The sequence below is a fragment of the Nerophis lumbriciformis genome, linkage group LG03, assembly GCF_033978685.3.
Source record: "Nerophis lumbriciformis linkage group LG03, RoL_Nlum_v2.1, whole genome shotgun sequence".
Classification (NCBI taxonomy): Eukaryota; Metazoa; Chordata; class Actinopteri; order Syngnathiformes; family Syngnathidae; genus Nerophis; species Nerophis lumbriciformis.
Window position 1 is genome coordinate 47,003,364 of NC_084550.2, and position 21,562 is coordinate 47,024,925.

Here is a 21,562-nt window from a genome sequence, read left to right on the forward strand (position 1 = left end):
TTTGAATATGTCATGCATTTTTTGTTATAATTTTAGTGATCATGGGCAGCACGGTGGTACAGGGGTTAGTGCATGTGCCTCACAATACGAAGGTCCTGAGTAGTCCTGGGTTCAATCCCGGGCTCGGGATCTTTCTGTGTGGAGTTTGCATGTCCTCCCCGTGACTGCGTGGGTTCCCTCTGGGTACTCCGGCTTCCTCCCACTTCCAAAGACATGCACCTGGGGATAGGTTGATTGGCAACACTAAATTGACCCTAGTGTGTGAATGTGAGTGTGAATGTTGTCTGTCTATCTATGTTGGCCCTGTGATGAGGTGGCGACTTGTCCAGGGTGTACCCCGCCTTCCGCCCAATTGTAGCTGAGATAGGCTCCAGCGCCCCCCGCGACCCCGAAGGGAATAAGCAGTAGAAAATGGATGGATGGATGGGCTTACAGTTTTTGAAAACCACAACTTTTCTCGATTTACCGGTCGATCTACGTTCCCATCCTCACCTATGGTCATGAGCTTTGGGTCATGACCGAAAGGACAAGATCAAGGGTACAAGCGGCCGAAATGAGTTTCTTCCGCCGGGTGGCGGGGCTCTCCCTTAGAGATAGGGTGAGAAGCTCTGTCACCGGGGGGGAGCTCAAAGTAAAGCCGCTGCTCCTCCACATCGAGAGGAGCCAGATGAGGTGGTTCGGCCATCTGGTCAGGATGCCACCCGAACGCCTCCCTCGGGAGGTGTTTCGGGCACGTCCGACCGGTAGGAGGCCACGGGGAAGACCCAGGACACGTTGGGAAGACCATGTCTCCCGGCTGGCCTGGGAACGCCTCGGGATCCCCCGGGAGGAGCTGGACGAAGTGGCTGGGGAGAGGGAAGTCTGGGCTTCCCTGCTTAAGCTGCTGCTCCCGCGACCCGACCTCGGATAAGCGGAAGAAGATGGATGGATGGATGGACAACTTTTCTCAGATTTTGAGTTCAAGGTCTTCATAAATCATAATAATCCAAACTACATCAAAAATAGGCTTACAATGTCATGAGTTGGAATAATTGAACCATTGCATAATTTTTTAGTTTCACCTGTACATTACCATATACTGTATATTCTTCCAGCATTACAACTTATATGACTGATTTAGTGCGACAAACTAGTCAGAAGTGCTAACAGCGGATATTACTATTATTGTTTACACTCACAACAGCCATCTTTAAAAGCTAACTACGGGGTGGTGAGGACTCTCCGACTTTACCTGTAGGAAATCCGACCTTTTTCCAGTTTAAACTTCCCAATGGTCCGACATCCCAGTACGAATAGAACGCAGCATAAGCGACTTTGTTTTAGAATATCAGAGGAGGTTTACGTTTTCTTCGACAGTAAGCTGCTTCCCCTGAGACTTAGATTCTGTACCGGAAGCCCTCGAAAACGCAGAACGTTTGTACGACGCCGTAAGACTTAAAATCAATTTAAATGCAGTTTCTACTCAAAAACACTACAGTACTGCTAATGGTGCGTTCCCTTAACCTCAGAAGTTGGAAGTCGAAGCTGAGAAAGACATAACCTGAGTTATGAACGTACCAGTTACAAGATTGGATATCAATATGGCCACAACCACGAAAGCTATTATTGGGCTTTCCTTATCTGAATATAAACAACTTATGGACAAATATGCACTCCTGCGACCTTCAAACATGGTGGATTTATTATAATTCTTCCTTAGCGTTTTTTTAACTTTCAAACCGTTCATCCGATTGATCCCGTTCAAGCGTCAAAACTTTGAGCGCTTTCAGGACATGTGGGCTCATTCAACAAACGTTTCCAAATATTACATATTTGACAGTAAATCATAATTTTCATGTTTTTTCGCCCTTTTTTTCTTTCAACTACGCCCTACACATTTTTCAACTAATTCAATCCATTCCACCATTAAAACATTCATCTTGATTACGACAATAAAACTTGGTCTTTTTTTTAACTCCCCAAAAAAATCCCAGTTTTTACAGTATTCATGATTTTCCTAAATATTGGACAATACAATTGGGACTCATCCCATCGTTCTCACTTACAATTGTCTTTTTTCTCCCTGAAAATAACCTTGAAGGCAAGTAAATACTCAACACGATCTTAAAATATATTAAAACACATTTAGTCTGAAATGAGAAAAAAATGCAATACTTTCGCAGGAATGCATTCTGGGTAAAGATGTCATTTTGATCTATTGCATTAAAGTTTAACATTGGCAGCCACCTTTGTCTCTCTATTAATAGTCACTTTATTGGCTCATTTGCAGTATGTTAATGTTAGTTTAACTATTATAACTTACATTTTTTTGTGCTATAGTAATATACTTTATGGGGAACTTCATATTTAAGTAATCATGTTTAGGTTAACATATATCAGCAACATATGCTATGGTGCAGTGTGTCACATAGGTGATATGTATTCAAGCACAAGATGGATCTGCTGTATCCATCCATCCATTTTCTACCGCTTGTCCTGATCTGCTGTATCAATGTAAGCTTGACAACACACTGTGTCCAATATTTTCACAAAGATAAAATAAGTCATATTTTTGGTTCATTTAATAGTTAAAACAAATATACATTATTGCAATCAGTTGATAAAACATTGTCCTTTACAAATATAAAAGCTTTTTACAAAAATCTACTACTCTGCTTGCATGTCAGCAGACTGGGGTAGATCCTGCTGAAATCCTATGTATTGAATGAATAGAGAATCGTTTTGAATCGGGAAAATATCGTTTTTGAATCGAGAATCGCGTTGAATCGAAAAAAATCGATTTTGAATCAAATCGTGACCCCAAGAATCGATATTGAATCGAATCGTGGGACACCCAAAGATTCGCAGCCCTAGTATATATGTATATATACATGTATGTATACTAGTGTGTGTGTGTGTCTCTCTCTCTCTCTCTCTCTCTCTCTCTCTCTCTCTCTCTCTCTCTCTCTCATTTTATTATGCAGTTTTGCCTGTGTCATAGCTTAGGCACACTCTGTTAATGATATAGATACAACATTTTTTGATATATTGCAATTAATTAAAAATAAGAACATGTATAATATTGGATCCTTTATTTGTATCATATACATTACTCCTTTTACATAAATATTTGATTATGGTATGATATTTGCATTTTTGCTTGCGTCATACCTTTGCTATATGTTGGTGTTGACGTTGCGGATTAAAGCTCGATGATGAGCTTGCCTTCATCGTCACTGCTGCTGGTGTCTTCTGTGTACTCCTGGCAGCTCGGCAAAGGTCTTGCTCCCCCGGACCAGCATTCGGTCGCTGGATCCACCAAAAAGACCGTGTGGCGTTGGCCGGCGTCTCCGTGAGAGTGGATGCTCTGAAACGAGCTTTCAGGTGCAGCTTGGTCTTGGTCATCAGTTCTTGGTCGCAGTAACGTCTTAGTTTGGTTCACACTTGTACCTTCTAAAAGGTTATTTTCTCCTGTCATAGCATGGCGTGGACTGACGTCACCACATAGACAAACGTGGCCGATGTCTGTGGACTGCTGGGTTTTGGCAACAGTCGAGGGATTTGGTGTCTGTGGAGAAGTTTGCAATTCAGATTTGACAAAAAAACAAGACGCCGCGTTATCGTCCACATTAGGGCTTGGCTTTTCAGCGGACGTGGTTGCGTTCTGGTCTTGTAATGTCTGCGTTAGCCTGGCATTGGCCTCACTTTGTACCAAAGATTGTGTCGATTCGACAGACACGATCAGACTTGAATGCATTTCTTGCAGGTTTGGTTGCTCCGACAAAGAATCGCTGTGCATTTCTAATGTTCGCTGTGGAAAATCCGAAAGCTTGACATGAAAGTTCCCATGGAAATCAGCATTGTTAGCCGTGTTTGTAGCTCGCTGAAGCTCTTGTCCAGAGATTCCACCGTGCTGCTCTGCAAGCTCGGACTCCACCTTGACCGCTGCCTCTCGTTCCTGTTTATACAAAATTAAACACAGGTGTAATGTCACCATAACCCTGTGATATCTCATCTAACTGAATATTTATGTACAAAACCCAAAATCAGGGAAGTTGGCACGTTGTGTAAATGGTAAATAAAAACAGAATACAATGAATTGCAAATCCTTTTCAACCTATATTCAATTGAATAGACTGCAAAGACAAGATATTTAACATTCAAACTAGAAAAACTGATTTTTTTGCAAATATTAGCTCATTTGGAATTTGATGCCTGCAACATGTTTAAAAAAAGCTGGCACCTGTCGCAAAAAAGATTGAGAAAGTTGAGGAATCCTCATCAAACACTTATTTGGAACATCCCACAGGTGAACAGGCTAATTGGGAACAGGAGGGTGCCATGATTGGGTATAAAAGCAGCTTTCATGAAATGCTCAGTCATTCACAAACAAGGATGCGTCGAGGGTCACCACTTTGTGAACAAATGCGTGAGCAAATAGTCGAACAGTTTAGGAACAATATTTCTCAACAAGCTATTGCAAGGAATTTAGGGATTTCACCATCTACGGTCCATAATATCATCAAAATGTTCAGAGAATCTTACACTGCATGTAAGCAATGATATTACGGACCTTATATCCTTCAGGCGGTACTGCATCAAAAAGCGACATCAGTGTGTAAAGGATATCACCACATGGGCTCAGGAACACTTCAGAAAACTACTGTCAGTAATTACAGTTCGTCGCTACATCTGTTAGTGCAAGTTAAAACTCTACTATGCAAAGCCAAAGCCATTTATCAACAACACCCAGAAACGCCGCCGGCTTTGCTGGGCCCGAGCTCATCTAAGATGGACCGATGCAAAGTGGAAAAGTGTTCTATGGTCTGACGAGTCCACATTTCAAAAAAATTTTTGTAAACTGTGGACGTCGTGTTCTCCGGAACAAAGAGGAAAAGAACCATCCGGATTGTTATAGGTGCGAAGTTGAAAAGCCAGCATCTGTGATAGTATGGGGGTGTATTAGTGCCCAAGGCATGGGTAACTTACACATCTGTGAAGGCACTATTAATGCTGAAAGGTACATACAGGTTTTGGAGCAACATATGTTGGCATCCAAGCAACGTTTTCATGGACGCCCCTGCCTATTTCAGCAAGACAATGCCAAGCCACGTGTTACAACAGCGTGGCTTCATAGTAAAAGAGTGCGGGTACTAGACTGGCCTGCCTGTAGTCCAGACCTGTCTCCCATTGAAAATGTGTGGCGCATTATGAAGCCTAAAATACCACAATGGAGACCCCGGACTGTTGAACAACTTAAGCTGTACATCAAGCAAGAATGGGAAAGAATTCCACCTGAAAAGCTTCAAAAATTGGTCTACTCAGTTTCCAAACATTTACTGAGTGTTGTGAAAAGGAAAGGCCATTTAACACAGTGGTAAAAATGCCCCTGTGACAACTTTTTTGCAATGTGTTGCTGTCATTAAATTTTAAGTGAATGATTATTTGCAAAAAAAAAAAATTTAAGTTTCTCAGTTCGAACATTAAATATCTTGTCTTTGCAGTCTATTAAATTGAATTTAGGTTGAAAAGGATTTGCAAATCATTGTATTCGGTTTTTATTTACCATTTACACAACGTGCCAACTTCACTGGTTTTGTGTTTTGTAGGTTTAGAGCACATAAATTAATTTTCAGCAACAAAAATACCTTATTGACAGTATCTTCTGTGTGTCTGCAATTAGACACAGCTGTCCTCCACCGTCTTGCAGGCAATGTTTCGACTTCCATCTTCTTCTGTCCTCTTCTGTCTCCTGTGTCACCCCCTGACATGTCCACATATCGGTGGTTTGCGTCTGCGCTGTCAAATCTTCTCCAGCCTGCGCTCTCCGGTCCTTCAGAGGTGTCTCGCTCACGTGTCAGATGTTTCGTCTGGGATGGACAGACCTCCATGTTGCTTCCCCTCACGTGCCCTAAAGTACGATAACACATGGAAATATATTTGTCAACAAAATACATGCGTGCATAGGTGGTAAATTCCGCTTTTTCATATGCTTTGAACCCTGGGGCTTATAAAACGGCGCAGCTAATTTATGGATTTTTCTGTGCTGAAGGCCTTAATACAAATAGTTTTCATAAAACACATGCAATGACACTGAAAAGGTTTGTGCTATGGCGCCATCTATTGGACGAGTTCGCTCACTGCAACTGCTGCTGAGTGAATGTCGACAGTGTTTCTTGTGGTTTATTGCTTTGAACCAGAAGTACAAGTGCTGCTAATCGTTCATAGCGTTTCTACTCGTGTGGATTCTTCATTTATCACTCCAAGCAACATTTGTAAGATTTACAGTACAACTAAAACAATTCATACTTACAACAATGTCTCATGTGGAGTGTTTTCATGCATTGTACGTGCTATTGTATTGTAATGAAGCTAGCGTTGTCAGCATGAGCTAGTATGCTAACACGTTTACAAGTGTCTGTGTAAGTATTATTAACTTAAGACTGGCGTTCTTTTTGTGTTGTTCCAGTTTCACAAATTCCTCAGAAAATTCACCAAAACGTCACTGTGGACTTATTGAATCATTTTAGATGGTCGGAGAGCTAGCTTCCGCAGCTCGTGGGTCCATGAGGATGACTTCTGTTTTGTTGGTCAGCCGTTTTACTGCCGTGTTACGGACACTGTTTGGAAACAATTAAATGATAAATGATAAATGGGTTGTACTTGTATAGCGCTTTTCTACCTTCAAGGTACTCAAAGCGCTTTGACACTACTTCCACATTTACCCATTCACACACACATTCACACACTGATGGAGGGAGCTGCCATGCAAGGCGCTAACCAGCACCCATCAGGAGCAAGGGTGAAGTGTCTTGCTCAGGACACAACGGACATGACGAGTTTGGTACTAGGTGGGGATTGAACAAGGGACCCTCGGTTTGCGCACGGCCACTCTTCCACTGCGCCACGCCGTAATTAAGGTATGTAAATAAACATGGGTCAAATGCAGAGGACAAATTTCACCACACCTAGTGTGTGTGACAATCATTGGTACTTTAACTTTAAATTTACAACATTTTGCTCTTTAAATAAACATTTCTGCTTGCTCCCCTTATCCAAAAAACATGCCTTTTAAGAAGAAATACTAACTTTTAGATAATAAATATTGTATGAAAAACAATACAATAGAATGTAGTACAAACAAGTCCAGCACTTTTATGAAGTAATGTAATAATAATGTACAGTATTTATTTTGGAGAGTGGACTTCTACAGTATCTCCTTCCTTCCATCAAACACACTATCAGCAGCTTCTCTATATTTTCATAGATATATGTCTGCCATTTAAATATTATTTCCACGTCCTGGGCTGGCGTTTTTGACGCATTGTACTTTGCTATGACGCTATTTGCTACGCTCCAGCTGCTCCACCAAGTTTACTTGCTACAGATGCAGGCGTGTTATTGATGATTTGTTTTTTTAATTTAATGAATACCATCCACTTCTTCTTAGCACTGTCCTTTACACTCACTTGTTTCCTTCCCGTGCTTGGAAAACTATAGTCATGTCCATATCTAGCCATAAGATAATACTCCAACTTAACACGTAGGCTGGGGCGTTTGTATCCGTGGCTCAAATAAAGCTAAGCTATCGGAACAAAACATCCATATCTAAACTTTGTGTTATAAGTGACAAAGCAAATTACTATATAACATATTATATATCTACTGTAGTTAACTCAGGGGTCAGCAACCTGTGGCTCTCACCGTAGTTTGTTTACATGTACAACTTTCTCTGACGCTGCCACTCCTTCTTTGTCTCATTTGTCCACCAAACTTTTTATGCTGTGCGTGAATGCACAAAGGTGAACTTTGTTGATGTTATTGACTTATGTGGAGTGTTAAATCCATTAAAAGAAGACAGCCTGCACATTCCTTTAACTTGGACACACACATCTATACTTTTGGCCATTGTAAGTCAGTAATTTCTAGAAGTTATCTCACCCTCTGAGAAGTTCTACTAATATTTTCCAATGTTGTAAAAATGTGTAGAATAAATATTACATTTCAACATTTCTATCAACGAAGATATACGTCAGCCTGTGACACAGTCATTTTGATAGTAGGCCAATATAGCTAATATAGACACTTGCATCATGTGTTGTCTTTATTATAACACTTATATAAGACTTTTAAAGTAATTTTGATAGTAGGCTAATATAACTAATATAGACATCATGTGTTATCTTTATTATAACACTTATATAAGACTTTTAAAGTCATTTTGATAGTAGGCTAATATAACTAATATAGACACTTACATCATGTGTTGTCTTCAATATAACACTTATATAAGGCTTTTAAAGTAATTTTGATAGTAGGCTAATATAGACACATGTGTTGCCTTCATTATAACACTTATATAAGACTTTTAAAGTCATTTTGATAGTAGGCTAATATATACACTTACATCATGTGTTGCCTTCATTATACCACATAAGACTTTTAAAGTAATTTTGATAGTAGGCTATTAAAACTAATATATACACTTACATCATGTGTTGTCTTCATTATAACACTTATATAAGACTTTTAAAGTGATTTTGATAGTAGGCTAATATAGGTAATATAGACACTTACATCATATGTTGTTTTCATTATAACACTTATATAAGACTTTTAAAGTCATTTTGATAGAAGGTTATTATAGCTAATATGGACACTTACATCATGTGTTGCCTTCATCATAACACTTACATAAGGCTTTCATTTTTTTTGAGGCTCCAGACAGATTTTCATTTTTGTATTTTCGGTCCAATATGGTTCTTTCAACATTTAGGGTTGTCGACCCCTGGCTTAACTAATTGTTTGCATTTTCAAAACACGCAACAAGCTAAAGAAAAAATAGCTGTTGTTTGGACACTTGTGGTTTAGAGGTGAAGCACTTTTCACCACACTGCAGTGGCTATACAACACGCTGAATGTTTCTCAGACGTGTTGCATTTGAATGGTGTCAACCTGTATGTGTATACCATTTTGAATGACTGTCATTTCCATGTTCAATCCCAGCTATTGTAGCATTCAATAAGTATTAGTTAACTGAGTATAAATAGCAGACAATACCTGCAATCGGGCTCTGAATACTTGCAGGCACATCTGTAACGGGTGTGATACTTTTGTCCTGGATAGTTAATGACTGCGCAGTGCTTCTTCCGTCCAGTGAGGGTGTCTGTCCTTGTGTCTGGTAAGGACCGTCATGTTGTCCCACCCCATCACTTTCAGAGTGTGCACGTTTAAATGAAGCTAGAATCTGTGGTGATGGTAATTCCCCTGAGTTAGTGTAGACTGATACTTGTCTGTCTGCTTCTTTAAAGATTTGAGATAGATCCATGGAAAGTGCGACATTAGTGGACTGCATGAGCTCCACTTGTGCTTGTGCACAAGGTTCCCTCTTGGTTTCTATTGTATTTGCGATGCTTGCATGACATTCTTTGAACAATCCACTTCTCACAGAGCTCTGACTTGCTGTGCTTGAGGAAGGAAATGTCCAGTGTTGGCCCCCTTCTGGATTTACATTTCTGGGTGAAATAGCTGTTGACATGGTGTCTGCGCTGCTCACAGCCTCTGTGGTTGTCTCGACCAGACTATCTTCTCGAGCATCTATTTCAGCTAAATCCGTAGCTAGTGAATTAACACTGTGTTCTGTCCGTATCTCGTCTAAATGGATAGGGTTTCCCTTCTCCAAGTGAGGCATTGATAAGGACTGATTTTGATCAAACCCCTTTGGACATGTAGACTGCACAAGATGCCCTCCCTCATCGGCACTGGAGACACGGTGCTGGGAATTTATCTGGATTACCCCTGAAGCCATTTTGTCCATAACTTGTCTCTGACAGAAGGTGTTGCCCTGTTTATGCTCAATCTGTGGTTCAATTAGAGCCAGCTGTTCATCAGATATTATTTGTAGACATATTTGGAGGTCCGCTGTGTGAACATGAAACACGTTCTGACCTGTCGGCTGTTCTGAATCAAGTGACACAATGTTACATGGCGTGGTTGTGGTGCTTGAAGTTGTGGTATCCGATCTGTTTACCATAATCAACTGACTGGACGTCCCTGAAGCATGTGTGTATGACAAAAGAGTAGGGTTGCCTTGTGAAAAGGCTTTGACCGCAACAGTAGTTGTCTGGTTTACTTTTGTGGCAACACTTTGTGGGTCAGAGGTGGTTTTATTCGGCATAGTTAAAGGCTCAGTACCAGCAACCGGAGTTGAGTTGGGCTCTGCGCTGTTTGGTAATTTGAGCTGGTATTTTGGAAGAAAGGTGTTCTTGGCAGAGGAACGGGACGGTGCTTCAGTCACTGTGGCCGTAGAAAAGACATCTCTTTTCACTTGCGCTTGTATTGGATTTGTTGGTTCGTTGACATAACTGAGATTTGCAGTTTGTTCAGGCACAGCATCAGTGATCAGTTGAAGGGTTTTAGTCGAGGTGTGTCGGTCAGTTTCCATTCCCACAGAGCAAAGTACTTTTTCCTCAGTTCTCTGCTTTTTTCTGTCAGATTCCCCACACATGTGTTTCTCGTCTACTCCTCTTTCAGTGTTGTCCATTGTATGCATATAAAGTGATCCAGTCGCGAGCAATGGAGACGACGACAAAGAGAGATTTCTCCTAAGTGTAGATTTTAAATTGTCTGTTTGTAGACTAACACCTGAATGGATGTTCTTTGCAAGAGAAGAATCTGAATAACAAAGTTGTGTATTGCCTTTTGCAACATGTACCTGCTTATCTGCTTCTTTGGTAATGAATGACAATATACTTTGCTCTTGAATTGATGAGGACATCTTCCTGCTTTTCCTACCAACACCCCCATCTTCAGCTTTCTCAGGACTATAGAGCTTTTTGAATGACCCACCCCTGTACATGTACCATTTGTTGTAAGCAAACTTCTGTGATTTCTTTCTCTGGAATTTTCTTTTTTTCTGCTCTCTGTGAATGTCGCAGTCATCCCCATCAAAGCTGAGACTAGCAGAAGATGCCTCCTCCACAGATGAGTTTGTGACACAAGTTTCAGTGGCGGTGATGCAGTCTATAGCGGCTTGGCGAACCAGTGGGTGATGAGCAGATGACTGCTGATTGCCAGGCGCAGAGCGTCCTCTCTGCGCAGGTGTCGTGAAATCACTCTGAAAGGAAACATTTGAGCAGATCTTCTCGGGCTGTTGGGGAGTAACACTGAATTGGAGGGAATTGCTTCGGACTAAGGGGGCATGCTCCATAGTTGTGGAGTACTGGGTTGGTGCTGAGCGATAAAACCCAGCATTTTTGTTTCTTTGTAATCCCACTTTCAAAGCCTTGTTGATCTTCATGTCAAAGTGAAAGGAGTCCTTAAATGTGTATGGCATGGGCAGGTCGATGCTACCCTGCTTCGACAGACCCGTCTTACGAGGCCTCACATTTTCCAGGAGCTTGTCCTCCACAACCGATGTATTTTGTGAAATCAGTTTGGATATTCGCTCTTCCAGTGCCTGCTGTTCTTTCTGCCGCACAGATTCAGCTGGCCCCCCTGCTGTGTTGATGTGTTCCTCAGAGTGGTCTGTGCCACTCCTTTCAAAGGTTTCTAGACGGTGGTCAGGCATCACGCCAGCTGGAGTGGAGCACCGATCATTGCCCTCGCTGAAGCCTGAGTCAATGCTGTCATGGCTCTTTGATTTCACTTTGCATCCCGAGTTCTTCCACTGCTTGGAGAACATTGTTGCCTCTTGTCTCTGAAGAGGAACGTGTCGATTATAGTTCAGCAGAGGTTGTTCTTGTTCAGTGCCATGTTTTTCCCTGTCTTTTGTTCCTCCTGCTTCTAATTTTGTTTCTGTTTTATGGTATTCATCAGGAAAGTCATTGTGTTTTTCGACAGGGCAGGTGATCTCAGCAACATTATTGGCCTCCTGCTGCAGTCTTAGCGATTCCTCTGGGCACTCATCCACAGATGAACCAGGGGTCAAGGAATCCCTGGATATACCCTCCAGACTGCCCACGCTGCTTTGCTCTGACTCATATGAAAGGCGGGCATGAACTTGAGTGCGCTTATGCTTGTAAAGGTTGCTCTGAGTCTTGAAGGAAACCCCACAAACGGTGCAGGGGAAAGGCCGCTCGCCCGTGTGACAGCGGAGATGCTTCTCCAGGACGCTAGGCTTCATGCAGTCACGTCCACAGTGAGGACACACGTTCTTCCCTGATGACTTTGGCTTGGCTATCGGAGCAGCGGCTGCCAGACTCAATCCCGGCTGGGACTGTAGTCCTCCAACAATATGGAGTGTTAGGAAAGGAAGTGTCTCCTTGGAGTAGACTGATGGCATGGGAAGACAGAGCTTGGCCGGCTCCTGTTGGCCTGCAGAAGACCCCAGGATAGCCTGCACTGATACCCCAGGCACGGAGCGCTTGTAAGCAGTCTTCTCTTTCTGTGCTTGCTTTATCTCTTGCTTGCCAGTCTCCATGGTAACACTGCTGCTGTCGTGATGTCCGAAGTGCCTGTCTGTTCATACCTATAAGATATGAAGAATTAGGACATCACTTTCTTTCAAACGTTTCTTGTTAGAGAATAGAACATGTTGGCGAAAAAAAAAATCACACCAAAAAAGTAGCTTTACTATAGATTTTAAATGAGGTGCTGTCCCTTCTGTGTTGGCGGAAACTGAGATTTACCGTTCAATAAAAATATGAATATGCTGTTTTGATACAGTTGACCAGACCTTGGCAAATTAAGGTTTTCAATCTGGTCCGCCGGACATTCACAAATAATTTTTTAGATCTTTAAGATCGAAACTGGAGCCGCCATTATGATGTGCATTGATGTTTTCAAATGACCATAAGTCTTGAACTATACAAAGTATTTCAATGGTTGGAATCTGCGCTTTTGCATGATATACTTGTTACTATGGTAATCGAATTAGTTAATATGGTAATCAAATTAGTTACTATGGTAATCTGAGTCACCAAGCAGTGTGGGTGTGGAGCGCTTCCACAGAGTGTCAGCCTGGAATGCGGGAGTCAGGGACAGACGCTCAGCTCAGTGCCCTTGTGGTTAGTGTCCGCCCTGAGACTGGGAGGTTGTGAGTTCAAACCCCGGCCGAGTCATACCAAAGACTACAAATAATGGGACACATTGCCTCCCTGCTTGGCACTCAGCATCAAGGGTTGGATTGGGGGTTAAATCACCAAATGATTCCCGAGTGCAGCGCATGCTGCTGCTCACTGCTCCCCTAACCTCCCAGGGGGTGAACATGGGGATGGGTCAAATGCACAGGACACGTTTCACCACACCCAGTGAGTGCGTGACAATCATCGGAACTTTAACATAAGCGGAAGCAGATTTTTACAACAAAGTTCTAAAGCTTAGTGATATATCAGATATATCAGATTGTAGGTGATTTTTTTTACTCTGTGTTCATATTTCGCTGCGTTTGTTGCATTTTTGTTGCGTTTTGCTTGATTGTAAAATATGTTGATCGAGAGGGGGTGTAACGTTCATATGTTGTCAATATTGAGTGTTTTATCGTTCATAGTTAATATTGTAAATCCTACATTCTTTATTTTCATGTATATTCTGGGTATCTCATTCAGTTAAAAAAAAAGTCAAATCCATTCAGTTTTTAAGGCGGTCTGTCATAACGTTTTAAGCTTTCAATCATACATTAATGTAAGGTTTTGTATTCGTGTTCCTAAAAATAGATATGCTGGCCCCCAGACACTTTTTTTTTCTCTAAATTTGGCCCCCCTAGGCAAAATAATTGCCCAGGCCTGTAGTAGACTCTTTGCAGCAAACACAGAAAGATTTTGACGCTATCGCTCTGATTCAAAAGAAGATTGCCTACAGACATTCTGTTGCCTTGGTTACCAGTCTGCACCAGTAGTGTTTATAGTGTCTAAATCACATGACGTGTGCGACAAGTGCATCACTTCTCTGGAGTCTTTTCATTCCAAAATCACCAGAAAGTTCTACGTTATCCACCTGAGGCACTTTAAAAAATATTGACATCATCTTCTCGCACGTCTTTTCACTTCCTCACAGCGCACACGACAAGTCACATTTTGTGTGTAGTGTTTGACTGTGTCTGCTACACAAACACAAGTGCATTACAGCGTCCTTCTGCTTCTCTCTCATCTGTTGAAAACAGGAAGTGTGAGAACACCGTGATGAAATTGACTAAATGAAATGAAAGAAAAACTTACTGTACCTTGATGATTGACCGTCCAGTGAGCAAACTACTCCTGACGAACACAACTAAAAAGAAAAGCGCCATCCTCCGTGCACCTCTTTTATCATCCAGTGTCCTTGTTCTGGAAGGCGTTCCGAAACACTTCTCGTCACAACTGAACAAATGCAAATGAGAGAGCTGATGCGCGCTGGGGTTCAAGAGGTAGAGATTGAGAAAAGGAGAAGGCTTGACTGGAAAAAAGGACATCCGGAGAACAGGTTGCAAGCAAGTAGGTCTGGAAGACCTCCGAGGCCACGAGCCCGGATGGAAAATTGTAGGCCTGCAGAGCAACTGATCTTACCTTCAACAGTCACCGTAAAGGACGGACTGACAGCATCAACACCACTTCACTTTTGGTGCTTTCAGCGCTCGCTCCCCACCTACACACTTCCTCCCACATGCTTTTTCATACACCCACACTGCCAATGTGCAGCAAGGACAACGTGCGTGCGCCGATGAGACCAAACCGTATTCACAGCAGGGTTTAGCTCCAGTGTTTTTGCTCAGGTTTTCATTGAGGCACACTTATGGTTGCCATTTGTAATGGTAAATACAGTATTCTGTATATAGTATGAATATTAATGTTTAATCGCCTCATGATATTATATGCATTATAGTATTTTTTTTTTACTTTTTTAAACGATCAGAATCAGGTGTCTTAATCACTTGGCCCGGCCACAGGTGTATAAAATCAAGCACGTAGGCATGGAGATTGTTTCTACACACATTTGTGAAAGAATGGGCCGCTCTCAGGAGCTCAGTGATTTCCTGCGTGGAACTGTCTTAGGATGTCACCTGTGCAACAAATCCAGTCGTGAAATTTCCTAAATATTCCAACGTCAATTTTAATATAAGAAAAGTGAAGAGTTTGGGAACAACCGCGACTCAGCCACAAAGTGGTAGGCTACGTAAACTGATAAGAGAGGGGTCAGCGGAGGAATTATGGTGTGGGGTTGTTTTTCCAGGAGTTGAGCTTGGCCCCTTAGTTCCATTGAAAGGAACTTTGAATGCTCCAGGATACCAAAACATTTTGGACAATTCCATGTTCCCAACCTTGTGGAAACAGTTTGCAGCGGGCCCCTTCCTCTTCCAACATGACTGTGCACCAGTGCACAAAGCAAAGTCCATAAAGACATGGATGACAGAGTCTGGTGTTGATGAACTTGACTGACCTGAACCCGATACATCACATTTAAAGTTAAAAGTTAAAGTACCAATGATTGTCACACACACACTAGGTGTGGCGAGATTATTCTCTGCATTTGACCCATCACCCTTGATCACCCCCTGGGAGGTGAGGGGAGCAGTGGGCAGCAGCGGTGGCCGCGCCCGGGAATCATTTTGGTGATTTAACCCCCAATTCCAACCCTTGATGCTGAGTGCCAAGCAGGGAGGTAATGTGTCCCATTATTTGTAGTCTTTGGTATGACTCGGCCGGGGTTTGAACTCACAACCTACCGATCTCAGGGCGGACACTCTAACCACTAGGCCACTGAGTAGGGATGAATTAGAACGGAGACAGAGACAGACCTTCTCGACTAATATTCGTGTGTGACCTCACCAATGCGCTTTTGGAAGAATGGTGGAAAATTCCTATAAACACACTCCGCAACCTTGTGGACAGCCTTCCCAGAAGAGTTGAAGCTGTAATAGCTGCAAAAGGTGGACCGACATCATATTGAACCCTATGGCTTAGGAATGGGAGGGCACTTCATATGTGAGTCAAGGCAGGTGGCCAAATACTTTTGGCAATATAGTGTATGTAGGACAATGCACATTAGTGCACAATCTGCAGTAAAGACTGCAAATGAGCCAGATTATTATGTACATCAGTACCTCAATTTAAGACCTTATTTGGTTCTGTGACGGAGCTCTTAACTCAAGACAAGTCAACGTCTCCCATTCAAATGAATTGGAATCACTTTAAATGGTGCTCAGACCCACTAAAACAGCACAATTTCATCATGTAACATGCCTTTTAAAACAAATCACTAACTTTTTAATTTAAAAAAATATTGTATAATAGCAATACAGTATAATGTGCCCTGTATTGCAAACAACTACAGTAGTTTTATGCAGCAATGTATTAAACATGTACAGCAATTACCTTGGAGACTGATATCTCCTTCCAGCTGTTTCTCCGTTTACACACCTTCAGCAGCTTTTCCATATTTTCATGGATAAAAGTCCGCCGTTTACAGTGCATCCAAGAAGTATTCACAGCGCTTTATTTTTTCCACATTGTTTTGTTACAGCCTTATTCCAAAATGGAATAAATTCCTTTTTGTCCTCAACTTTCTACACACAATACCCAATGACAATATGAAAATGTTTAACTGATCCATTGATCATCCTTTAGATCAGTGGTTCTCAACCTTTTTTCAGTGATGTACCCCCTGTGATTTTTTTTTAATTCAAGTACCCCCTAATCAGAGCAAAGCATTTTTGGTTGAAAAAAAGAGATAAAGAAGTAAAATACAGCACTATGTCATCAGTTTCTGATTTATTAAATTGTATACTATAAATAATATTGCTTATTTGTAGTGGTCTTTCTTGAACTATTTGGAAAAAAGATAGGTTTTTATTTATATTTGTAAAGGATTTTTGAATTGTTGCTATATTTTGAAAAAATCTCACATACCCCTTGGCATACCTTCAAGTACCCTCAGGGGTACGCGTACCCCCATTTGAGAACCACTGCTTTAGATCAGAGGTGTCAAAGTCGTTTTCTCTGAGGGCCACATCGCAGTTATGTACCCCAGAGGGCCGCTTCTAACAGTGAATACTATTATTACTCAATTTTTTTAATGCATTTTATTAGGTTTTTTTTAAAACTAAAATAAATAGAAAATATGGTAAGTTGCAATAATTTCACCTCAAAATTTAGTGCACATTACTGTAAATGGAAAAACAGTAATGCTGTTTTTATGGTTAAAAATAGGCAGCTCAGTTGCCAGAATTTTACTGTAAAATTTACATTTGTTTTTTTACTGTAAATAAAAAAAATGCTATTTTACAGTAACATTTTGGCACCAGAGCTGCCAGTTTGTTTTTATTTTTTTAACACAAATCAACAACTGTAGATTTTTGGATGTATTACTGTAAATGCCAAAACGGCACCACAGTTTATTACAGTAAAAAAATAAGTACTGTTTTTCATTTGGAGACAAATGCTGTAAAAACCACAGTAAATTTCACAATTTTACTATGAAATATATTGCTACTTTTACATTGCACAAATTGATGGATAAGTTGCTTTGAAATCATTATTAGTATTTATTTCTATTAAAAAAAATGGTTTGAATGTTTGATCATATATTTTTGCATAATTAGACAATATTTAAGTTAACATAATTTGCGATTACATAGAGTACTTTTTTTTTTTTTCTCCCAAAATAAAAAGAAAGAATACATTCAGTAAGAAAAGTTACAGTACTTTATTGATACATATTATTTCCAGGCTTTCGAGGGCCAAATAAAATGAAGTGGCGGGCCACATCTGGCCCCCGGGCCTTGAGTTTGAAACATGTACTTAAGATGTTCCTACATCTTAGAGTCCACCTGTGGTAAATTAAGTTGATGGGACATGATTCATTATCGCCACAATTTCCACCACTTTCCCTCTCCTGTCATTGCATTGAATGACCAACGGGGGCGCCACTGACTCTCATTGCGTAATTCATTTTTTTTAAATGTGGCATTTAACCTTAAATCTATATCTGCGGCCATACAGAAACTGTACTTTTAAATTGTCAGTAATGTAAATTGATGTATTTGGTGTAAATAAAGTAGTAAAAAAGATCGATTTGTTTGACAATTCTTACTGACGGCGTGGCGCAGTGGAAGAATGGCCGTGCGCGACCCGAGGGTCCCTGGTTCAATCCCCACCTAGTACCAACCTCGTCATGTCCGTTGTGTCCTGAGCAAGACACTTCACTTGCTCCTGATGGGTGCTGGTTAGCGCCTTGCATGACAGCTCCCTCCATCAGTGTGTGAATGTGTGTGTGAATGGGTAAATGTGGAAGTAGTGTCAAAGCGCTTTGAGTACCTTGAAGGTAGAAAAGCGCTATACAAGTACAACCCATTTATCATTTAGCGCTGTTGAGTACATTGTTCGGGTTTCTGTACGGATTCAAAATAAACACTGTAGTCTAAATAAAGTTGTTTTTGTTTTGTTGTGCTGTATGTAATATTTTATATAGCATTGTTATTGAAATAAAGATGACAAAAATAAAGGAAACCACGGTAACAGTGACAACCGTAAAACAAGTTGACAGGAAGTCAACTTGCGCATGCGTGGACTGATCAGGTCTTACGGTACTTATCCGGTAGTGACATAGAACTAAATCAGAGTCGGCAACCCAAAATGTAGAAAGAGCCATATTGGACCAAAAATACAAAGAAAAAATATATCTGGAGCCGCAAAAATGTAAAAGTCTTATGTAAATGTTATAATGAAGACAACACATGATGTGTCTCTATTAGCTATAATAGCCTACTATCAAAATGACCTTAAGTCATTAAGACAACACATTATGTAAGTGTCTTAATTAGCGATTTTAGCCTACTATCAAAATGACTTTAAAAGTCTTATATAAGTGTTATAATAAAGACAACACATGATGCAAGTGTCTATATTAGCTATAATAGCCTACTCTCAAAATGACTATAAAAGTCTTATATAAGTGTTATAATGAAGACAACACATGATGTAAGTGTATATATTAGTTATAATAGCCTACTATCAAAATGACTTTAAAAGTCTTATGTGTTATAATGAAGGCAACACATGATGTGTCTATATTAGCCTACTATCAAAATGACCTTAAGTCTTATATAAGTGTTGTAATGAAGGCAACACACGTGTCTATATTAGCCTACTATCAAAATGACTTTAAAAGCCTTAAACAAGTGTTATATTGAAGACAACACATGATGTGTCTCTGTTAGCTATATTAGACTACTATCAAAATGAATTTAAAAGTCTTATATAAGTGTTATAATGAAGGCAACACATGATGTGTCTATATTAGCTATATTAGCCTACTATCAAAATGACTTTAAAAGTCTTATATAAGTGTTATAATGAAGACAAGACATGATGTAAGTGTCTATATTAGCTATATTAGCCTACTACCAAAATGACTTTAAAAGTCTTATATAAGTGTTATAATGAAGGCAACACATGATGTGTCTATATTAGCTATAATAGCCTACTATCAAAATGACTTTAAAAGTCTTATATAAGTGTTATAATGAAGACAAGACATGATGTAAGTGTCTATATTAGCTATATTAGCCTACTACCAAAATGACTTTAAAAGTCTTATATAAGTGTTATAATGAAGGCAACACATGATGTGTCTATATTAGCTATAAAAAACTACTATCTAAATGACTTTAAAAGTCTTATATAAGTGTTATAATGAAGACAATACATGAGGTAAGTGTCTATATTAGCTAAAATAGCCTACTATCAAAGACTGACGCAAATCGTTGACAGAAATGTTGTATTTTTATTTTTATTCAGTAAAATGTAAGCTTTTCAGAGGATAAGATAACTTCTGGAAATTACTGGCTCAGACTGGCCAAAGGTATACTGTAAATGTGTGTGTCCAAGTTAAACAAAACAGCAGGGTGTCTTCTAATTGAATTATTACAATCTTTTCGAGCTGGGTAAGGTTTGCTGTGGTCTGGAACAACATGGCACACAAACAACACAGAAATGCAGCCAATATTACATACAGATAATTTGTCATGAGACAAATTAAAAACACAGAGGACATACGTAAAGTAAATTAAATGAGCTCAAATATACCTACAAATGAGGCATAATGATGCAATATGTACATATACTCCTCTCTGAGCTGCCACCTTAACGTGGTGGAGGAGTTTGCGTGTCCCAATGATCCTAGGAGCTATGTTGTCCGGGGGCTTCCATGCCCCCTGGTAGGGTCTCCCAAGACAAACAGGTCCTAGGTGAGGGATCAGACAAAGAGCAGCTCGAAGACTTCTATGGAAATGCAAGAACCGAGACTCAGATTTCCCTCGCCCGGACGGGGGTCACCGGGGCCCCCCTCCGGAGCCAGGCCCGGAGTTGGGGCACGATGGCGAGCGCCTGGTGGCCGGGCCTGTCCCCATGGGGCCCGGCCGGGCACAGCCCGAAGAGGCAACGTGGGTCCCCCCTCCAATGGGCTCACCACCCATAGCAGGGGCCATAGAGGTCGGGTGCAATGTGAGCTGGGCGGTAGCCGAAGGCATGGCACTTGGCGGTCCGATCCTCGGCTACAGAAGCTAGCTCTTGGGACGTGGAACGTCACCTCGCTGGGGGGGAAGGAGCCTGAGCTAGTGCGCGAGGTAGAGAAGTTCCGGTTGGATATAGTCGGACTCACCTCGACGCACAGCAAGGGCTCTGGAACCAGTTCTCTCGAGAGGGGCTGGACTCTCTTCCACTCTGGCGTTGCCAGCAGTGAGAGGCGACGGGCTGGGGTGGCAATTCTTGTTGCCCCCCGGCTCAGAGCCTGCATGTTGGAGTTCAACCCGGTGGACGAGAGGGTAGCTTCCCTCCGCCTTCGGGTGGGGGGACGGGTCCTGACTGTTGTTTGCGCTTACGCGCCAAACAGCAGCTCAGAGTACCCACCCTTTTTGGATTCACTCGAGGGAGTACTTGAGAGTGCTCCCCCGGGTGATTCCCTCGTTCTACTGGGGGACTTCAACGCTCATATTGGCAACGACAGTGAAACCTGGAGAGGCGTGATTGGGAAGAATGGCCGCCCGGATCTGAACCCAAGTGGTGTTTTGTTATTGGACTTTTGTGCCCGTCACGGATTGTCCATAACGAACACCATGTTCAAGCATAAGGGTGTCCATATGTGCACTTGGCACCAGGACACCCTAGGCCGCAGTTCTATGATCGACTTTGTAGTTGTGTCATCGGATTTGCGGCCTCATGTTTTGGACACTCGGGTGAAGAGAGGGGCGGAGCTTTCTACCGATCACCACCTGGTGGTGAGTTGGCTGCGATGGTGGGGGAGGATGCCGGACAGACCTGGCAGGCCCAAACGCATTGTGAGGGTTTGTTGGGAACGTCTAGCAGAGTCTCCTGTCAGAGAGAGTTTCAATTCCCACCTCCGGAAGAACTTTGAACATGTCACGAGGGAGGTGCTGGACATTGAGTCCGAGTGGACCATATTCCGCACCTCTATTGTCGAGGCGGCTGATTGGAGCTGTGGCCGCAAGGTAGTTGGTGCCTGTCGTGGCGGTAATCCTAGAACCCGTTGGTGGACACCGGCGGTGAGGGATGCCGTCAAGCTGAAGAAGGAGTCCTATCGGGTTCTTTTGGCTCATGGGACTCCTGAGGCAGCGGACAGGTACCGACAGGCCAAGCGGTGTGCGGCTTCA

General features: G+C 41.7%; 1 protein-coding gene across 3 annotated transcripts; it reads right to left on the reverse strand.

The window, feature by feature from the left end:
* Window positions 1-140: 140 nt before the first annotated feature.
* znf831 (zinc finger protein 831) lies at window positions 141-14,467 on the reverse strand. 3 transcript variants are annotated; one of them, XM_061938006.2, is made up of 5 exons: window positions 14,141-14,467; window positions 9,040-12,448; window positions 5,628-5,890; window positions 3,151-3,937; window positions 141-219 (listed from the first exon to the last, which is right to left on the reverse strand). In XM_061938006.2, the coding sequence occupies exons 2-4, from the start codon at window positions 12,398-12,400 to the stop codon at window positions 3,182-3,184; spliced, it is 4,380 nt and encodes a 1,459-aa protein (XP_061793990.2). In that variant the 5' UTR covers window positions 12,401-12,448; window positions 14,141-14,467; the 3' UTR covers window positions 141-219; window positions 3,151-3,181. The 3 variants fall into 3 exon arrangements, with proteins under 3 accessions (XP_061793990.2, XP_061793999.2, XP_061793982.2); XM_061938015.2 differs by lacking the exon at window positions 141-219 and having other exon boundaries at window positions 3,075-3,937; window positions 10,174-12,448; XM_061937998.2 differs by lacking the exon at window positions 141-219 and having other exon boundaries at window positions 3,075-3,937.
* Window positions 14,468-21,562: the final 7,095 nt, after the last annotated feature.